General features: G+C 49.5%; 2 protein-coding genes across 2 annotated transcripts; one reads left to right on the plus strand and one right to left on the minus strand.

Annotated features, from left to right (window-relative positions):
• Window positions 1-1,437: 1,437 nt before the first annotated feature.
• Qpctl (glutaminyl-peptide cyclotransferase like) lies at window positions 1,438-12,524 on the minus strand. Its single transcript, XM_005370269.3, has 7 exons — window positions 12,278-12,524; window positions 11,672-11,815; window positions 10,147-10,428; window positions 5,430-5,582; window positions 5,217-5,316; window positions 3,968-4,084; window positions 1,438-2,571 (listed from the first exon to the last, which is right to left on the minus strand). Exons 1-7 carry the CDS (start codon window positions 12,485-12,487, stop codon window positions 2,426-2,428), a joined length of 1,152 nt encoding a protein of 383 aa, XP_005370326.1. The 5' UTR covers window positions 12,488-12,524; the 3' UTR covers window positions 1,438-2,425.
• A 528-nt stretch (window positions 12,525-13,052) lies between these two features.
• Window positions 13,053-16,178, plus strand: Snrpd2 (small nuclear ribonucleoprotein D2 polypeptide). The gene is made up of 3 exons (XM_005370271.3): window positions 13,053-13,161; window positions 14,628-14,807; window positions 15,901-16,178. Coding segments are annotated over exons 1-3 (357 nt in total). The 5' UTR covers window positions 13,053-13,159; the 3' UTR covers window positions 16,076-16,178.
• Window positions 16,179-19,994: the final 3,816 nt, after the last annotated feature.

Below are 19,994 nucleotides of genomic sequence, written 5' to 3' on the forward strand. Positions count from 1 at the left end.
TCAAGCTGAGGTCATCAGTCATACACCAAGTACTTCTACCCACTGAAGCCTTTTCACAGGCCCATAAAATTCATTTCACGTCACCTCATGTACATAGTCTGGTGCTGTGTGTGTGTGTGGTGCTGAGGATGGAGCCCAGAACCACACATGCTAGGAAAGTGCTCAACCACTGAACCACACCCCCATCCCCTCACTGGGGGGCTCTAGGCAGGGGCTCTACCACTGAGCCACACCCCAGCCCCTCACTGGGGGATTCTAGGCAGGGGCTCTACCACTGAGCCACACCCCAGCCCCTCACTGGGGGATTCTGGGAGGTGCTGTAGGCGCTAAGCTATATTTTCAACCCATTTTGAGATAGGGTCTCACTAAATTGCCAATCCTACTTAAGTGGACTGTGTCATCACACTTGGCTCTAATGTCCTGAGTTATGGTTCAGGTTCCCATGAAGTCTGCAGTTCACCAGGAAAACCAATGACACCCTCATTAACACTCCATCTTACTGAGATAAAAGGGTGGCTTCGCAAGTTCTAGGTGACTGAGCTGCCCTTCAACCTGGTTCCCAGCACCTACAGTTTTCCTCAGGCACGTTTGCTAAGCAACTAACTCTGCATTCACCAAACTGGCCTTAATGATAAGGTGCTCTAAATACAGTTGATGAGATTCCCACAAATTTTTTTTGTTTTTTGTTTTTTGTTTTTTTTGCTTTTTCAACACAGGGTTTCTCTGTGGCTTTGGAGCCTGTCCTGGAACTAGCTCTGTAGACCAGGCTGGTCTCGAACTCACAGAGATCCACCTGGCTCTGCCTCCCAAGTGCTGGGATTAAAGGTGTGCGCCACCATCGCCCGGCTTCCCACAAATGTTTATTACATTTCTGTATTTTGGGTTTTGGTCGTTTATCTAGACGGTTTTTCTGTGGATAGGGCTGGCCTTGAACTCAGAGGTCCAGCTGTCTCTGCCTCCTGAGTGGTGAGATTAAAGGTGAGTGAACTCCAAGACACACACTCTGTTGTTATTCTTGTCCCAGCTCCTCCGATTGGTCCTGGTTCATTGGGTTTGGGGTGGGTCTTGGAAGCCTGTTTATTTACATGGACTTGGTAAACCACTCTTGTTTTTTCTTTTGTTTTTTTGTTTTTTTTGGTTTTTCGAGACAGGGTTTCTCTGTGGCTTTGAAGCCTGTCCTGGAACTAGCTCTTGTAGACCAGGCTGGTCTCGAACTCACAGAGATCCGCCTGCCCCTGCCTCCCAAGTGCTGGGATTAAAGGCGTGCGCCACCACTGCCTGGCGGTAAACCACTCTTGACTGGCTAGAGCGAGGAAGAAACAAACCTGTTATACTAGCACTCAGGACTGGGTAGGAGGGTTGTGAGTTTTTGGCCATCTTAGACTGCACAGTTCCAGGGAAATCAGAGCTATACAGTTAGACCTTTTCTTGTTTTTTAATATTTATTTATTTATTTAGTATGTGCACAGCATTCCTTCCATATGTGCCCGCAAGCCAGAAGGGGGTACCAGGTCTCATTATAGATGGCTGTGAGCCACCATATGGTTGCTGGGAATTGAACTCAGGACCTCTGGAAGAGCAGTCAGTGCTCTTAACCACTGAGCCATCTCTCCAGCCCCAAACCTTTTCTTAAAAATAGTGCTGGATATGGTGACTTGTACTTTTAATCCCAGTGGAGGTGGAGGCAGGCGGATCTATTGATCTGTTGTGCCTTCATGGCAAGCTTATTCTCCAAAAGGAAATGGTGCTCTGGGGTTGACTGGATTTAGGGGGTGTAGTCTGTTCAATCCATTCCCAGTCTCAAACCCAGTATTCCCAAAATATCATCTGAGGCAACTTCATTTGAAATACCTCCTCATAAAGGGGTTCCACTGTGAGATACTTCGAGAACCACTTCATTCTAAGCCAGGAAGATCTCACCTTCTGAGTGAGGAAACTCATTGAATGTCATTTCCCAGTGGGAACTGTGGCCTTTCTTCCCCCTTAATCCCTGGGTCAAGCAGAACGTGGAGCTCTAAGCTCAGTCCCATCAAGTCTTCATTGCTGTCCTCAGGCCCATGCCCATGTGAGCGTCAGAACAGAACTGGGTCCATGCAGTAGCAAGGCTGCCATTCTGACTAATGAACTGACATAAAACATTAGCCACACAGGATTCGTTTGGTTGGTGGTGCTGGTCCAGGTGCCAGCCCATGACATTATTTGGTCCCTGGGAACTTCCAGACAAGTCCATTTACTTCAGGACAGAAGCCAAAACTGTTCCTTTGACAGTCTCATAACCTCAGTGTTCCTAGCATGTCCTTGAAATGCAGTAACTTGAGATGGTTGTAGCAGACACCTGAGGTGAGCCTGGCTACCCTGCACTGCTCAAGGTGCCCGTCATGTCCCCAGCTCGGTATAAGATCCTTCCAAGGTATCAGTCTGTAGGCTAGAGTCCCAGGTACTCAGCCAGGAACACGGCGAGGATGCGGCTCAGGTTGTTCACAGTGGGCGGGTGAAGGTTGGCCTCGGTGTCAGCAGGTGTGTGCCACACAGCAGGGAAGGGCGTGGCGATGAGGTGGAGCACGGGGACCCCTGGAGGGGACAGGAGATTTAGCCACCAACTGCAACCCACAGACAGCTGCTACAGAGCATCCCCCTCAACCCACAGACACGGAAGATAGGACTAGCCCTTTAAAACCTCTCAACCAGCCAGGTGGTGGTGGTGCACGCCTTTATCCCAGCACTCGGAAGGCAGAAACAGGCGGATCTCTGTGAGTTCAAGACCAGCCTGGTCTACAAGAGCTAGTTCCAGGACAGACTCCAAAGCTACAGCGAAACCCTCTCTCGAAAAACCAAATAAATAAAATAAACCTCTCAACCTGCTGGGCAGTATGCCTTTAATCCCAGCACTTGGGAGGGAGAGGCAGGCCTCGTCTACAAGAGCTAGTTCCAGGACAGACTCCAAAGCTATGAGAAACCTTGTCTTGAGAAACAAAAAACAAACAAAAAACTTCTCAACTTTCGACCTTGGGCATGCTAAGCAAGTGCTCCACCCCTGAGTTACATCCTCAAGTTCCAAAAAATGATTTGAAATGTGAGAGAGGATACATACTGTTTAATAATTAGAGCCAGACGTGGTGGTGCACATCTTTAATCTCAGCACTTGGGAAGCAGAAGCCGGTGGGTCTCTGTGAATTCAAGGTCAGCCTGGTCTACAAAGTGAGTTCCAGGACAGTCAGCTTCCTAGTGAGACCCTGTCTTTATTTATTTTTTGTTTGGTTGATTTTGGTTTTTTTGTTGTTGCTGTTGCTTTAATTACTTATTTGTATTTTATGTACATTGGTGATTTGCCTGCATGCATGCCTAAGTGAAGGTGTTGGAATCCCAAAGCAGGAGTTACAGACAGTTGTGAGCTATGGACAGGGTGCTGGAAATTGAACCCAGGACCTCTGGAAGAGCAGCCAGTGCTCTCAACCACTGAGCCATCTCTCTAACCCTTTTTTGTTTCTTGAAACGGGGTTTCTCTATGTATATCTGGCTATCCTGGAGCTAGTTCTGTAGAACCAGGCTGGCCTCAAACTCCAGAGATTCACCTGCCTCTGCCTCCTGAGCACAGGATTAAAGGCGTGTGCCACCATCCAGCGAACCTCTCCTGTATTTCATTAGGATCCTGCTCTTTGGATATTTCCCTGTGTAAGCACAGAAACAGGTGATCTGCGGCCCATTGGACACCCAGTTCCTCTCTCCCCACACCTATCTGTAGAAGCACTCACTGAAGGAATCAGCGAAGAAATGGGATAATGCAAGAGGCAGCACGGTGGCTTGCTGTGCACTGGGCTCAGCTCTGAGTCAAACCTTGATGTGTTATTTGCATATTCATGCCCCCATTCTCTCCACTTTACAGATGAAGAAATCAAGGCTGACCACTTGCCAGCAGGCCCTAGCCCTGGGAAGGAGGCTTCCTTGTAGCCCTGGCCCCAGCAAGTACCTCTGCGGAGGAAGGGGATGTGGTCATCTTCCACAGGGCCAGGGGGCTCTCCCGGTTGGAAGTACATCACTTCCTGTGGATGAGACTGCAGCAGGTTCAGACGGTGAAGGCGCTTCTCTGGAGAGACAGGATTAGAGAGCAAGAGTAGTCAGCAGTCAGAGATATCCCCCCAAAACCAGTGTATATATGTGTGCACCACGTGCATGTAGTGCCTCTGGAGGCCAAAGAAGGTCATCAGATCCTCTAGAACTGGAGTTACACTTGGGAGCTCCCATGTGGGTGCTGGGACCCAGGTCCTCTGGATAGGCACATGCTGCTAACTGGTGAGCCATCTCTCCAGCACCGTGTTTCTTTTCATGGCAATTTCCTTCTCCTAGTCTTATTTATTCCTTCTGCCTCGGAAGTAGATGTCTCTATTCCTTCATTTCTTCTTTGTCTCTGTGTGACTGGGAGGGTGTGCGTGTAGAGGTCAGAGGACAACTCTGTGGAGTCAGTTTTCTTCCTCCACCTTTACATGGGTTCTGGGAATTGATTCTGGCTGCCAGTTTTTGAGGCACCTTTACCCATTGAGCCATGTTGCTGACCCCAATGTCCCTAGTTTTTTAATTATTTATTCATTTTGACATTTTTTTAGAGAGAGGCTTTCACGTACCTGTGTGCTGGCCTCAAACTCTGTGTGCAGCTGAGGATGACCCTTTATCCTCCGGCCCTACAGCTACCTCCCAAGTGCTGCATGCACCACCAATATAGGCTGATACAGACTTGCCTAGAATTCACAATCCTCTTGCTCCAGCCTTCCAAGTGCTGGGATACAGGTGGACACCACCAGGCAGCTTCTTCTAACATGGAACTCACTATGTAGCCCAGGATAGCGTTCAACTTGCAGTCTCCTTGCAAGTGTTGAGATATCGGGCATGCACCACCATGAGGACCAGTTCACAACTATGCTCGTCAGCATTATCACCATACTTATTTTATATCTAAGAAATAGAGGTTTGCCGGGCAGTGGTGCGCATGCCTTTAATCCTAGTACTCGGATGGCAGAGGCAGGAGGATCAAGAGATGAAGTGTCTTGCCCAGGCAGACCCAGGGTTTGAAACCAGGCTAGTCTCACAGTCACTACACTCAACTTTCACAGATAAGTTTGTTTTTGTCCTCATTTCTCAGCCCAGGGCTAGGGGGGGAAGACTGAATGAGTACACAGAGGTCAGGTGCTCAGCCTACCCCGGCCTTGGCCTACCCTCCTTACCAATGCTCCTTAGTCGTTGGAACCAGCGGGCTGTGCGGGGGAAGTGACTGAAGAAGATTGGACTGGGCGCTCCCAGAAGATCAAGAAGGACAAAGAGTTCCTGGGGGAAGGAGTCCAGGACTGGAGGCTGCTTAATCTGTCCGATGCTACTGACCCTACCCTCCTTCCCCACTCCCTGCCTCCTCCTCCAGAGCCCAGAGGGATGGATCTTACAATAGCCTGGATCCTAGTGGGGCCAGGGCTGTGTGGTATAGACTCCATGATCTGAGCTAAGTGCCGGGAGCCATAAAGGGAGTCCCGTGGTCCCCACTCCTTCAGCGCCTCCTCCCCATCCAAGAAGAGCAGCTGTAGGGTCACTGGTGCTGCCTGTGGAAACAAGCAACCAAATCACTGCCAACCCTTGGCATTGGTCCACCCACATGACCTGCCTATTTGCACAGCTGGGATGGGACAAATCAAGTGTTCTCGTTTATGCAATGTGGTGACAGAAGTCACAAGTTGAGTCAGGAGGGTTCAAATCCATGCTTTTAAGTGGCTGTTAGATATGGTAGCTTTGTTTTGTTTTGATAGTCCAATATAGCCCAAGCTGGCCTAAAACGTCCATCCCTCTTGATTCCCTATCTAGGATTACAGGTGTGCAGCATAATGGCTGTTTTTTGTTTTGTTTTGTTTTTGCGCTGCTAGGGAATGGCTCTAGGGATACCCATTTGCTGGAGATGCACTGTGCCACTAAGCTACACCCCCAGCCCTCTCATTACTTTTTGAGATAGAGTTTCACCAAATTTCCTAGGTTACCCTTGAGAGTACTCTGTAGCCCTAGCTGGCCTTGAACTTCTGCTCCTCAGGCCTCCACGTCTGGAGGAGCTGGGATTATAGGCCTGTGCCACTGGGGTTAGCTCAAGTTCTTCATCTATGAATGGTGGTAATAGTCCTATTCACAGGATCACATTTGAATCCAGGTCTGTAAGAACCGAATGAACCAGCTCTTGTTGTTATTACGTAAGCGCAGTTGGGCTAGACAGACAGACCCACCCACAAGGGAATAACTGTACAATGAAGCAAGACTGGGACTGGGACAAATGCTTCCAAGATCTAGTTTCTGAGGGCCTAGGAGGCTGGCTGCAGGGTGATCTGGTTTAGAGGGGCCACTGGGTCTATCAGGCAGGGATGCTTGCACTGAGGGTGAGTAGGTGAGAGTTGGCCCGGCAAAGAGGGAACAGTGTTCTCAGGCAAGGGGACAGCCTGGACCAAAGCTGGGGCCAGAGGGGTTTGACAGGAGACCAGAAGAGTTAGCAAGATCCACAGATTTCTGGCTTTGTTATATCACAGGAGTACTGGGGAGCCAGAGAAGGGCTTTGAGGGAGAAATAAAATAAAGTTTGTGCTTTCATTCATTCCACAGATTCTACTGATGTCCGACTTTACTCTGACTCAGTGAGACATATCAAAAAGAAGCCAGGTCCATACGGTCACGGAAAGCGCTGTGACTATAGAAAATGGGTCGTCAGTGCCATAAGGCATGGGCGGTGACAGGAAGATATTTGGAGGTAGTCTGAAAGGAGGTTTCTTTGGTTTTTTTTTTTTTTTTTTTTTTTTTTTTTTTTTTTTTTTTTTTTTTTTTTTTTTTTTGGTTTTTTGAGACAGGGTTTCTCTGTGGCTTTGGAGCCTGTCCTGGAACTAGCTCTGTAGACCAGGCTGGTCTCGAACTCACAGAGATCCGCCTGCCTCTGCCTCCCGAGTGCTGGGATTAAAGGCATGCGCCACCATCACCCGGCTTGAAAGGTTTCTTTGTAAAAAACAAAAAAGACTGTTAGAGAGCCCTGGGGAGGGGGTTTATCTGAGAAAAACATGATCTGTGCAGGGCAAACAGCAAATGCTAATGAGGTGAAAATGAAGTCTGTAGATTGGAGGGACACAGAAAGGGTGTGGCTACTGTGGAGTAATGAAGAAACAAAAACTACTAGACCAACAAAGTGACTCTGCTTAGAGTTAGGGAAGGACGGGGGCGGCGGGGAGGGCAACAGTATGCCTCCCATAGACCCCTCAGGACTCTGCTTATAGTTAGAATGGGATGGGGGGATTTCTGGACACAGAAGGGCAGGATCTGCCATTTAGGACATAGAAAGATCCCTGTGGCAGGCTGGGGTTGTAGCTCAGTCGACAGAGGACTTACTGAGCATCCATGAATACATAAAGCATAAAGAAGACATGGTGGTACATTGTTGCATTGTCTTAGTTAGAGTTTCTATTGCTGTGAAGAGACACCATGTCCACGGCAACTCTTTGAAATGAAAGGAAAAACATTTCATTTAGGCTGGCTTACAGTTCAGAGGTTAAGTTCATTATTGTCATGGTGAGAAACATGGTGGAGTGCAGGCGGACATGGTATTGGAGAAGGAGCTGAGAGTTCTACATGTTGATCGGCAGGCAGCAGAGGATCCTGAGTATAGCAAACCTCAAAGTCCACCTCCACAGTGACACACTTCCTCCAACAATGTCATACCTACACTCCAAAGCCACACCTAATACTGCCGCGCTTGGGGGACCATTTTCTTTCAAACCACCACATTCCACTCCTTGACCCCCCAAAGGCTTGTAGCCATAATCATATTGCAAAAATGCATTCAGTCCAATTTCAAAAGTCCGTATTATAACAGTCTCAAATGTATTTAAAAATCTAAAGCTCAAACTCTCTTCTGAGATTCATGCAATCTCTTAACCGTAATCCTTCAAAATCAAAATCAAAAAGCTGATCACATACTTCCAACGTATAATGGCACAGGCTATACATTACCATTCTAAAACATAGGGAAGGGAATATAGGGAAGAAATACTGGACCAAAACAAGACCAAAATCCTGGGCAAGCTCTAAACTCTTCACCATCACCATGTCAGATATCAAAGCGCTCTTCAGAGCTCCAGCCCTTTCAGTTTTGTTGACTGTACCACAGTTCTTTCTCCCAGGCTGGTTCTACCTTCTGTTAGCAGCTCCCCTTGGCAGGTGTCCCGCAGCTCTGGCATCTCTAACATGTTGGGATCTCTAAGGCAATCAGGCTTTAATTTCACAGCTTCACACAATGGCATCTCTAGGCCTCCATGCAGGAATGCCCCTGACACATGCCTGGCCTCAGCAGCTTTCCTTGGTCCCAGAGGAAAGTTCTCTAGCACTTTCCTTCTATTCTTGACTCTAAAGCCAGAACCATGTGGCTGAAGCTGCCAAGTTCTGCTGCTTGCTGGTGCTGGGACATGGCCCCCTTGTTTAGTTACATCTTCACCAGCTTTCTGTTTTCAATGGTTTCCTTCACTGCCTAAGCTTGGCTGTCCTGATACTCACTCTGTAAACCAGGCTGGCCTCAAACTCAGAGATCTGCCTGCCTCTGCCTCCAGAGTTCTGGGATTAAAGATGTGCACCATCATACCTGGACCTAAACTGTTCTTTAATTCCTTCTCACAAGTTGGAAACTTAACTGGGCGACAGTTTCCCCTGAGGTCCCCACTCTTGCTGTGGGATAATGCTTTTGTGCCCTGTAAAGATTTGTCACTTGTATTAGTTTAATAAAACACTTATTGGGCAGTAGTCAGGCAGGCGTATAGGCAGGGCAACCAGACTAGGAGAATTCAGGGATAAGGAAAGGTAGCGACAGTTACCAGCCAGATGCAGAGCAAGCAAGATGAGAATGCCTCACTGAGAAAAGGGACCAAACCATTTCACTCCACTTATTGTATTTCTTAATCTGTTTATCTCCTTGAATACAGGAATTAGTTCCATTCCACCATTTCCTGGTCCCCCCTTTCTCCTCAATCTGTACATTTTGTATTTTTACTTGCTCAGCTTGCTCCTTTTCATTATAAATCTTCCTGAGAGTCAACAGGAGTAACCACACAACAGAATCTATACTGGGCTGTTTTGAGATTTCCTCTGCCAGTGGAATTAATCTAAAACTCTTCACTTTAGCCTAGGGCAGACTCTTTGGACAAGGGCAAAAAGCAGCCACATTCTTCACCAACATATCACAAGAACAATCTGTAGGCACATATTATATTCTTCTCTTCTGAAGCTCCTGAGCCTAATCACACTCAGCACCACCGTCCTCCATGCGCCTACTAGTCTGGCTAATTAAGTGGTGCATAAAGCATCCACTGCTTTCCTAACCAAAGTCCCCCAAACAGAGTCAGACCTAGCATAGCAATGCCCCAGTCCTGGTGCCCCAGCGTGGTTTGAAAGAAAATGGCCTAATGGGGAGTGGAGGTGTGGCTTTGTTGGGATAGGTATGGCCTTGCTGAAGGAAGTGTGTCACTGTGAGGTGGGCTTTGAGGTCTCCTGTGCTCCAACTACACTCACTGTAGTACATACTTCACTTCCTGTTGCCTGCAGATCAAGATGTAGAACTCTCAGCTCCTTCTCCAGTGCCTATCTACCTACATGCCACCGTGTCACCTGCCATGATGATAAGGGACTAAGTCTCTGAAACTGTAAGCCAGTTTTCTGCAATTACAGAAAATTTAAATGTTTTCCTTTATAAGAGTTGCCGTGGTCATAGTGTCTCTTCACAGCAATAGAAACCCCAACTAGGCCATGCATGTATGACTGTAATGCCAGCACTCAGGAGGTGGAAGCAAGAGGAGCAGAAATTTAAATTCATTATTGAGTTCGATGCTAGTGTGGCCTACGTGAGACCTGGTGGGGGTGGGAATCCTTGTGTCTCAATTCATATGTTGGAAAACAAAGATATCAGTGGGGGTTGGAGAAAACAAGGGTGACAGTGGGGTATGTGGCCACCTGCCACCTCACTGCTTAGAAGGGTGATGCAGAAGAATGGCTGAGTTCAAGGCTAGCTTGGGATCCATTCTAATGAAACCCTATCTCAGATAAAATGATAGAAGCAAGGGAGGATGTGGGCTAGGGACAGGCAACCCTCCCCCACTCTCACCTGCTGCTTGACTCTGCTCAGCATCACATCGAAGGCCTGGACTAGCTCCAGAAGCAGGGCACAGGGAACAGCTGAATCTGTGGCCCCCACAAAGGGGGGTGACCCAGGAGGGAAGAACTTAGAGTCATAATGGCAGGCAAGGGTGAGGTGCCGGGCAGCTCCCGGGTCAAGCGTGGCCACCACGTTCCCGAAGTCCAGTGGCCCCAAGGGTGTTGAAGCTGTGAAAGGGTCCAGTTCCACATGCCAGCCTGCTGACAGGGACCGCAACGTGGCCTCCAGGAACTAGTGGCAAGAGAGAGGTAGGAGGGTGGACAGGGACTGGGGAGAAGGTGGGGAGAAGGGTCTTGTGACTGGAGCCACGCAGAGCAGTCTGGGTGGCTAGAAAGTCCCACTTTGGGTTAAGTTTCCCTTAACAAACGCTTCTGCTGAGGAACAGCTGCGTGCCAGATGGGGGGTAACCACACGTTTTTCCCCCTTCTTTTTCTTTGCTTTTTTTTTCTTTTGGTTTTCTGAGACAGAGTTTCTCTGTGTAGCTGTGTAGCTCTGGAGCTTGTCCTGGAACTCACTTTATACTCCAGGCTGGCCTCAAACTCATAGAGATCTGACTACTTCTGTTTGCCAAGTACCGGAATTGAAGGTGTGCACCACCACCACCCAGCTACTAACAAAATTTATGGCTCACTACGTAGTCCAGGCTACATACTTGTTGTGTAACTGAGGCTGGTCTAGAACCCCAGATCATGCTTCTGCTTCCTGGAAGGATTTTAGACCCAGGCCATCACCACAACCAGCTCAGACAGTGTTCTCTCTCTCTCTCTCTCTCTCTCTCTCTCTCTCTCTCTCTCTCTCATCTCTCTCTTCTCTCTCCCTCCTTCCCTCCCTCATTCTCTCTCCTCCCCCCCCCCCCCCGTCTGTCTGCCTCTCTCCATGGTGCTGAGGTTGGACCGAGGGTTTCCTGCAAGCCGCTTACACAGCCACAGCCCTACACTGGTGGACACTACAGCAGTCTTCTACCAACTGAGCCACACCCCCACCTCACAATGGTGAATTCTGAGCAAGTGCTCTCCTGTTGAGACATGCTCTGACTTCCTCTTAAAAGACTCTCACTATGTGCCAAGTCTGTTCTAGGATCCCTATGAAGTCAACAATGTGAGTGAATGTCCCCATTCTGCAGATGAGGAAACTGAGTCCCAGAGAAGTTAAGAAAACTATGCCAACTAAGATGGATCCTAAGTACAATATCTAAAACAATGCTTCATCACCCACTCTGAAGCCAAGCTTGAATTCTAACTTCAATAGAATATCCCCTGGGCCTCAATTTCCCCATTTGTATAGCGGAGATCATATTACTTCCGACCTCACTAGACAATACATTGCTGTACCTAATATCAAGCAAGCGTTTGGTGGGAGGGAGTTGTATAGTTTGGGAACTGCCTCCTGGCTGTTCCGGGATCTTAGATGCCTGAGTTCCATTTCCTGGAAGGTTGGGGAAAGGAGTTTAGGGATTGGAAATAAGACTCTTTACCTTTCTCACTTGGAGATTGCCAGGACTACCCGGGGGTCGCACAACCAACAGGGGACGCAGGAAAGTTCCCCAGAGACGCTGCGGATCCAGCTGCCCTACCACCCTCCGCAGCTTGGCTTCTGGAAGGCTTCCAATCAGCGCGGCCTTGGTAGGGAAATGAGATGGGGAAAAGAAAAATGAAGACAACCCCATTCCCACCCTTTCAGGGGCGACGTTGCCCCCCTAGAATCCCTGACTCTTCTTGGCGATGCATCAAAAACTTGAAGGATAGATATACCCTAGATTAGGAAAAAGTGTTCAAAGCAAATCTGGTTCATCTTACTGCAGTTCTGACGGGAAAAACGAAAACCGGGTGGAGACTCTTCTAAATAGATGGCTTGGGGCGTAGAACTCAGATCTACCAGTGTTGCTATACTGACCCTTCATATTCAGAAAGTGCTATTACAAAACAAGCCTGAAGCCTTAGTCTGTTGGAAAGGGACATGGGTTCAAATGATGGAAAAAGAGATGGCACCAGAGGCAAGGGCCATACAACCACGTTAACGTGAAAGTCTATACGAAAGGAAATGAAGGAACGACGGTGTCCGGGTCCCAGCCAGACCTCACCCGCAGATCTCGGTTCCGTGACAGCTCCTGAACCCCAGGGTGCCAGGCGTTCCAGACGATGTAGAAAGCCAAGCCCAGGGCCAGAGCAAACAGCAGCAGAGGCAGGAGCCGCACTCGCGGTATCAGGCGGCGCTTGGAAAGAGAGGGTGGCTGCATGAGGCCCCGATCCCCGGGTCGCTGTCGGGGCCGCCCGCGGCTCCCGAGACTCATGGCAGCTGTGCCCTGAAACCAATCCACGGACTGTAGTTTGAGTTTAGGCCAAGATCCGCCCCTTGTGAATTACAAAAGCCAATAAAAAAGGAGAGTGCCTGCGTCGTCCCGCCAGATGATTGCGATTGGTTGGACTAAACGTCGTACAAATCAAAAGACAGCGCGGAAACCATGGGGCCCGCCCCATGAAAGAGAAACAGCCAATGAGTTGCCTCTGACTGTGCGTGAAGCCACGCCCCTTACTATGTCACTCAAGAAACACATCAAGGAACTGTGGCTCAATCAGGGAGTCGATTGGTTCTCCAGAGACCACGCCCCCAAGGCCAAGAGTCGGCGGGTGTTTGGAAACGGCGCTGCGTGCCCCGTCCTCCTAGACTGTCGGACAGGGAGCTAACTCGACTCAGGCCCCCCTTTATTTCCCTCTCCTAGTCTTGAGCGCAGACCCCTACTGTGCTCCTCAATGGCCTCGGATCCTCTAGGCATTTTCTAAGGCGGCGCGCAACAAATTGATCATTATGAAGACAGGGCACGCCTATCTCCGCTGAGGTGGATTGCGCAGGCGCCGACGGAAGTGAGCCGCAGGAGGCGGAAGTCCCTCCCTCCTCTCGCTCTACTCCGGGGACCTGAGCAACGCGCTGCCGGCGGGAGTGATCTGCAAGCAAAACCTCCACCATGTGAGGCCGGGCGGGGCTTCGGCAGGGTCTGGAAGGTGGAAGGGGACAGTTTAGCAGATTAACGGTTGAAGAGGGGTGCTCATAGCTGGGGGCAGAGTTCCTCAAACAAAAGTAGTGTCTTTTCTCTTGAGGTGTTTGAGAACAGGCGTGGGGCCTTGGACGATCATGAGTTCCGGAGGGGGACAGCTTTGTTCCCTAACGGGCGTGGGACCCTCTTAGGTACTGAGTCTTGTGAAAATGACTGTAAGAGGAAAGCTGAGCCTGGTGGTACATGCCTAGAATCCCAGGCTGATTCTGAGGCAGGAGGTTGCGAGTTCGTGGCCAGCCTTGGGCTTCATAGCGAGACCGTTTCCAAAAGTAGTAGTAATTTTAAATGGGAATGGTCTTATGAATAAAGAGCTTGGCTGGAGTTATAGGGAATTGTGTTAAAAATAGTGAAAGGCTCTCTAAAAAAAAATAATAATAATGGTGAGGGACTTAACCAGGATAAATTAGAGATCAGACAGGTGGCTTTTTGACCTAATCAAGAGAGACCGTCAGAGTAGCAAGCTACTGAGGAATTTTGGTGTGTTTATTCATTGAGCAGATGTTACATAGCCTGTTTATAGGTTAAGACACACGGTGAGTAAAAGACCCTTGCCACCAAGGGAAGAAAAAGAAATCTCAGTGGGCCTTGTAAAAGGAATGGGTTAGGAAGACCATAATGAACAGGTATGTACAGCGTGTTAGCCAGAGTGTTAATGAAGAAGTTGAGTAACTAGCTCAAAAGGACACCCTGAAAGCGCAGTACTCGGGCTGGAGTTATAGGACAGAGAGTACTTGGCTACTATGGGCACTGGGTTCAGCCCTCAGCGCCACACAAACTGGGCCTGGTGGCACAGGCCTGTAATCCCAGCACTCTTGAGGCAGAGATGGAGAGTCTAAGTCCCAGGCCAGCCAGGCTTACACGGTGGGATGTTGTGGGGATCCCTGGAGAGAGATGATGGAAGTTGAGCCCATGGATAGAAATGGCCAGGTTCTGGATACGTTGTCAAGGCAGATAACAATGTTGAGAAAAGAATCCAGTGCCGGGCATGACAGTGGACCCCTGTAATCTCAGAGTTTGGGAGGTGGAGTCAGGAGAACTGAGAATTGAAGGTCATCCTTAACTACATAACAAGTTGAAGGCTAACCCGAGCTATAATGAGATCCTGTCCCCACAACAGAAATTAGTTTAATAGTAGAGGTTGAGCTTAGAGAGCCCCCTGAATGGCACTGCCATCAGTGAAGATGTGAGGGACACAGTAGGTGGAAGAGGTTTGGAGGTTGATGAACTGGAGCAGGCCAACTTGGAAAGATCTCTCTCACCTCCAGAGAAAACTGAGCCAGGGAGGGTGTTTGGGGCCAGGTTGAGGGGACACTGGACAGTGGCTTTGATCGCTCACGCTCCCAATGTCATCCATCTCACCCATGGCCTCTCTATTCAGGAGTCTCCTCAATAAACCCAAGAGTGAGATGACCCCAGAGGAGCTGCAGAAGCGGGAGGAGGAGGAATTCAACACAGGCCCCCTCTCGGTACTCACGCAGTCGGTCAAGAACAACACACAGGTGCTCATTAACTGTCGCAACAACAAGAAGCTCCTGGGGCGGGTGAAGGCCTTTGACAGGTGAGTGCTGGCTGAGGAAGGACAGGTCTGAGTGCCTGAAGGAAAGGTGATACCAGCAGCATTGTGGCAGTAAGCTGGACATGGTGACAAACACTTAGTCTCATCATGAGTTAGAGGACAGCCCTGAACAATCAAAAATAAAAAACCAGAAAATAGGTGCCCCCCTTTTAATTGTTATTTGAGACAGGATTTCTCTGTGTACTCCTGGCTGTCCTGGAACTTACTCTATAGACCAGGCTGGCCTTGAACTCAGAGATCCACCTCCTGAGTGCTGGGAAAAAAAGTGTGAACCACTTCCCAACTTAAATTGGTCTTCTGTGTATATCCCATGTGCTGGATTACAGGCATGGGATACGCCGTCCTACCTAGTTCATTGCTATATATATGTACATACATACACATACATATATATGTACGCACATATATGGTAGTGAGTCACCTTATGTCCACTCATCTAGTCATATGTGTCTATCGTTGTACTTTGTTCATATTTGCAAGCATTTTCTGGGAGGAGCTGATCCAATGTAAACACATGGCTCCCTGGATCCATGAGGACAGGATGGCACAGCACTGGAGTGCATGTGTTGGGAGCCTAACCCCCGTGCCCTGGGACCCTCTGGGTGTGGAGGGGACAATTGTTCTCTCCTGCTGCTTCCCTAAGTCCTTAGAGTTGATGGCAGAAGTGCAGCCATCTTGGTTGCCTTTACTCTGCCAGAGTGATGCTTCAGAAATGCTGTATTCATTCATTAGTCTTCACATCCGCCCTGTGAAATAGATTGTCTCCATTTCAGAGAGGGGGGAACTGAGGTGGAGAGGGGTCAAGGCCTTTGTTGAAGCCTCAGTTAAGAACTGAGCTGAGCGCTGGCAGTGGTGGCATGCGCCTTTAATCCCAGCACTCAGGAGACAGGCAGGTGGATCTCTGTGAATCTGAAACCCTGTCTCAAAAAAAGAATGGACAGAGATGGCACCGGCAGCCTGTTCCATCCTCACCCTGGAGCCTAGATGCCTGCTGCTGCCAGGCTCACCCAGGCAGAGGTGGGCACTAAGAATGCCCCCTCTCACTCCAGCCTCTTCCCCGCCCCTACCCCACCAGGCACTGCAACATGGTGCTGGAGAATGTGAAGGAGATGTGGACTGAGGTCCCCAAGAGCGGCAAGGGCAAAAAGAAATCCAAGCCTGTCAACAAGGACCGCTACATCTCCAAGATGTTCCTGCGCGGGGACTCAGTCATCGTGGTGCTACGGAACCCGCTCATCGCCGGCAAGTAGAGTAGAGGCCTCTTTCTTCCATGAGAGCCTGCTCCCTGCCCTGCCGAGCCCTGCCCAATGGGATGGAAATAAAACCCTGTGTTTTTTGTTGTTTTGTTTTCAATGGTCTTGTCTGCCTTTGGGTTTTGTGAACTGGGTAGACTCTGGGATGAAGAGTCAGGTTGTCATGGTCTGGGCACTAGGACAGAACCCATGAATGAGTAGGTGAGGCACATTTCTGCCCCATCTGTGAAGGAGACAGTTTAGGCAGAAATGACCTTAATTTATCTTTTGTGTATTGTGGGCAGAGGGATTCTCTAGTAAATTTGGAGGGATTGCAGTGGGAAAGGGTGGCCCTTTATTTTAAGAGGATTATGGAAGAACCCTGACTTGTTCTAGGTTGTACACGGGGGCCCTCTGTTCTGTCTCTGTTTCTGTCCCCACTCCCTCCAGGTAATTCCAAAACAAGGTAGATGCAGGAGATCATAGGCCTGAGTTCGGGATAGCTTTCCCTCTTTAAAATACATATGAAACATGTACAGGTGTGTTGCTTGCATATATGTCTGTGCCTGGTGCCCTCAGGCCAGAAAAGAAAGGTCGGATCCCAGAAAGTAGAGTTACAGATGGTGGTGAGCAGCCATGTTGGTGCTGGGAACCAAACCTGGGTCCTCTGCAGGAGCAGCCAGTGCTTTAGACTGCTTACCATCTCCAGCTACCTACCTGCCCTTGTGAGCCCTGTGTGGGACTGGGAAGCCTGTAGCAGGGAAGGCCTGTGGTGCTTGGTCCATAAAGATCTGTGTTCCTTGAGTGGCTGCCAGAAAGAACAGTCTTGGTGCGAACTCCAGAGCCATCTCTCTCTTGTTCTTTTGTGGTGCTGGGGGCTGAACCCAGGGTCTCACGTGCTCAGCAGGCTCTCCATGTGTATGTACAGGAGGACGATAGGTGGCCTCTGGCACTGCTCTGAAACAGCCTCTCATTGAGCAGAATTAGGCTGGCAGCCAGCAAGCTCCAGCATCCCATCTGCATCCCATGCTGTGGGTGTGTGTATCAGTTTTGAACTCGGGTCCTCATTTTATACAACAAGTGCTCTTAACCACAGAGCCATCTCCCCAGTTCTTCCATTCACTTTTTGTTTTCAGACAGGGACCTTCTCAGGACGTTTCCCAGGCTGGTCTTTCTTTTCTTTTTTTTTTTAATGTATTTATTATGTATACAGTGTCTGCATGTATACCTGCAGGCCAGAAGAGGGCACCAGATCTCATTATATTGGTGGTAGTGAGCTACCATGTGGTTGCTGGGAACCGACTCAGGCACTTCTGGAAGACCAGCCAGTGCTCATAACCGCTGAGCCATCTCTCCAGCCCCCCAGGCTGGTCTTAAAGTTGCAATCTTCCTGCCATAGTCTTCCAAGCAGCCAGGATAACAGGCCTGTGTCACCAGGCTACAGAGCTTGTTCAGGTGAGACCGCTGAGATTCAGAAAGGACATTGACCTGCCCCAGAGTCACCCAGCTAGAGAATAATCAGGCTGCATCAAGAAGGCAGCTGGGGCTGGTAAGATGGCTCAGTAACTACTGAGCTTAGTGCTCAGCACCCACTCCTGGCAACTGCCCATAACTACAGGGCCTGGGGATCCAACACCCTTTCTGGCTTTCTTGGGCACCTGCACATAAATACACATAGATTAAAAATAGATCGTTTGGGCAGAAGTCGGAGAAGCCGGGATAAGCCACCTGCGACTCTTCACTCCGAGCGCACTTTTCAAGGTACAATAAACAACCTTCCCTCAAAAAAAATAAAAATAGATCTTCATGGGAAGTAGAAAAAGACAAGATCTCCTGAGTAAATTGGGAGCATGGAGACCTTGGGAGAGGGTTGAAGGGGAGGCGAGATGCAGGGAGGGGAACAGAAAGATGTAGAGCTCAATAAAAATCAATAAAGAAAAAAGCAATATAAAGAAAATAGATCTTTATGCCGGGTTGGTGGCTCATGCCTTTAATCCTAGCGTTTCGGAGGTACAGGCAGGCAGAACTCTAGGTTCAAGGCCAGCCTGGTCTACATGGTGAGTCCCAGGACACCCAGAGCTACACAGAGGAACCCTGTCAAAACTCAAAAGATCTTTGTGGCCTATCATAGTGGCATATGCCTTTAATACCAGCTCTTGAAGGGGGCAGTGGCAGAGACTTCTATGCGAGTTCAAGGCCGACTTGGTCTACATAGTTCTAAGACAGCCAGGACTACAGTGTGACCATGTCTCAAAAAAAAAAGACCAACAAAACTGCCTAATAAACAGTATAGTACACTAAGATGAAGGCAGGCATGGTGGTGCATGCCTATGATCCTCACAGCTTGAGAGGCTGAGACAGGAGAATTGCTACACGTTCAAGGCCAGCAGAGCTCTACATGGTGAAGTCCAGGTGAGCCAGGCATAGTGAGACCATCTCAAAAAGAAAAGGCTCTGTTGGAAGTGCATTCGGAAGGGAGCTAGCCTGGGCTCCCCCTCCACCTTCTCCCATCTGATGGGCACCCATGATGCTTTGGCCAGTGAAGGTGGCACCTGATCTCCCATGCTCCTCAAGGTGCTCTCTAGGGCAGGACCAGCGAGGAAGAGAGCTCTGCCCCGGAGCACTGTTCCCCACTCGGCTCCTTCCAGTTTGTGCTGAGAACCTGGGATTGCTGCCTCCAGACCCACAAAGGGCGCTTAATGTCTCAGCTGGCCTTCCTGTGGGGTCCCCCACCATCACCGCCACAACCTCCTTCGCACGGAAAGCAGGCGATGGTGTTGGGAGGAGACAGCCAACCACTCTGCATGGTGACCTAAAGAGCTGCAGAGGGAGCTGGGTATGGCTGCTGGGCCTTTACATCTGTGTGTTCTTGTCACCCAGGACTAAATTGAGAGACCCTGTCTCAAAAAAAAAAAATAATAAAAGTCATGTGGCCAAGCTGGTGGGTAATCTCGATCCACACAGCTGCCCTGAAGCCTAGTTCTTGCACCCAGGAACACGGTTGGATCAGGCCTCGAGGCCACAGGCGCAGCTGCAGTCCTGCCCCGTTGCTCTGAGCACTACTTAGCAGACATGGATACTGCTAACCTGCCTCTCAGACAGCAAAGGTGTCAGTTCTGGGCATCTGGCTACCCAAATCGCATGTTGTGGTGGGAATGTGTGTGCGTGTTCACATGTGTATGGCTTTATGAACATTTGTATGTATGGAAGCCCCGCTGGAGGTGGGAGAGTGTGTTTATGTTCATATGTGAATGGATCCATGTGCACACAGTTGTATGTATGGAAACCCAGGCTCCCATGGGAAGCTTCCTCAGTCGCTACCACATACGTGGGTGCTAGGAGTCGAAGCTGCAGTCCTTGGACTTGCATGGCTAGCACTTCACCCACTGAGCCGTCTCCCCTGGCCCTTTTTGTTTTTGACAAGGTCTTGTTACATAGCCTAGGCTGGCTTTAGAGTGCTCCTGCCTTGACTTCCTAGATGGTCAAATTACAGGTATACAAATTAGTTTTGGGGAAAGGATGTGATCTCACTTTAGCCCTAACTGCTCTGAAACAGTTGTGCCTCTGCCTCTGCTTGCTTTTGAGTAGTCCTTCAGGGGATGAGAGCCATAGAGGTGGTCCGCAGGGACTGCCCCAGCCAGAAGGGATGGGCCTCAGGCCAGTCAAGCAGTGTGGAGTCCTGCGCAGCCTGAACGCGCAGCCTGAACGTACAGGCCCCAGAAAGGGGAGCAGTACAGACAAATTGGGAATTTAGCGACAGATAATACAGTAGCCCAACTAAGAAATGCACTGGCCGGGCAATGGTGGCGCACGCCTTTAATCCCAGCACTCAGGAGGCAGAGACAGGCGGATCTCTGTGAGTTCAAGACCAGCGTGGTCTACAGAGCTAGTTCCAGGACAGGCTCCAAAGCCACAGAGAAACCCTGTCTCGAAAAAC

Source organism: Microtus ochrogaster, unplaced genomic scaffold (genome assembly GCF_000317375.1).
Source record: "Microtus ochrogaster isolate Prairie Vole_2 unplaced genomic scaffold, MicOch1.0 UNK74, whole genome shotgun sequence".
Classification (NCBI taxonomy): domain Eukaryota; kingdom Metazoa; phylum Chordata; class Mammalia; order Rodentia; family Cricetidae; genus Microtus; species Microtus ochrogaster.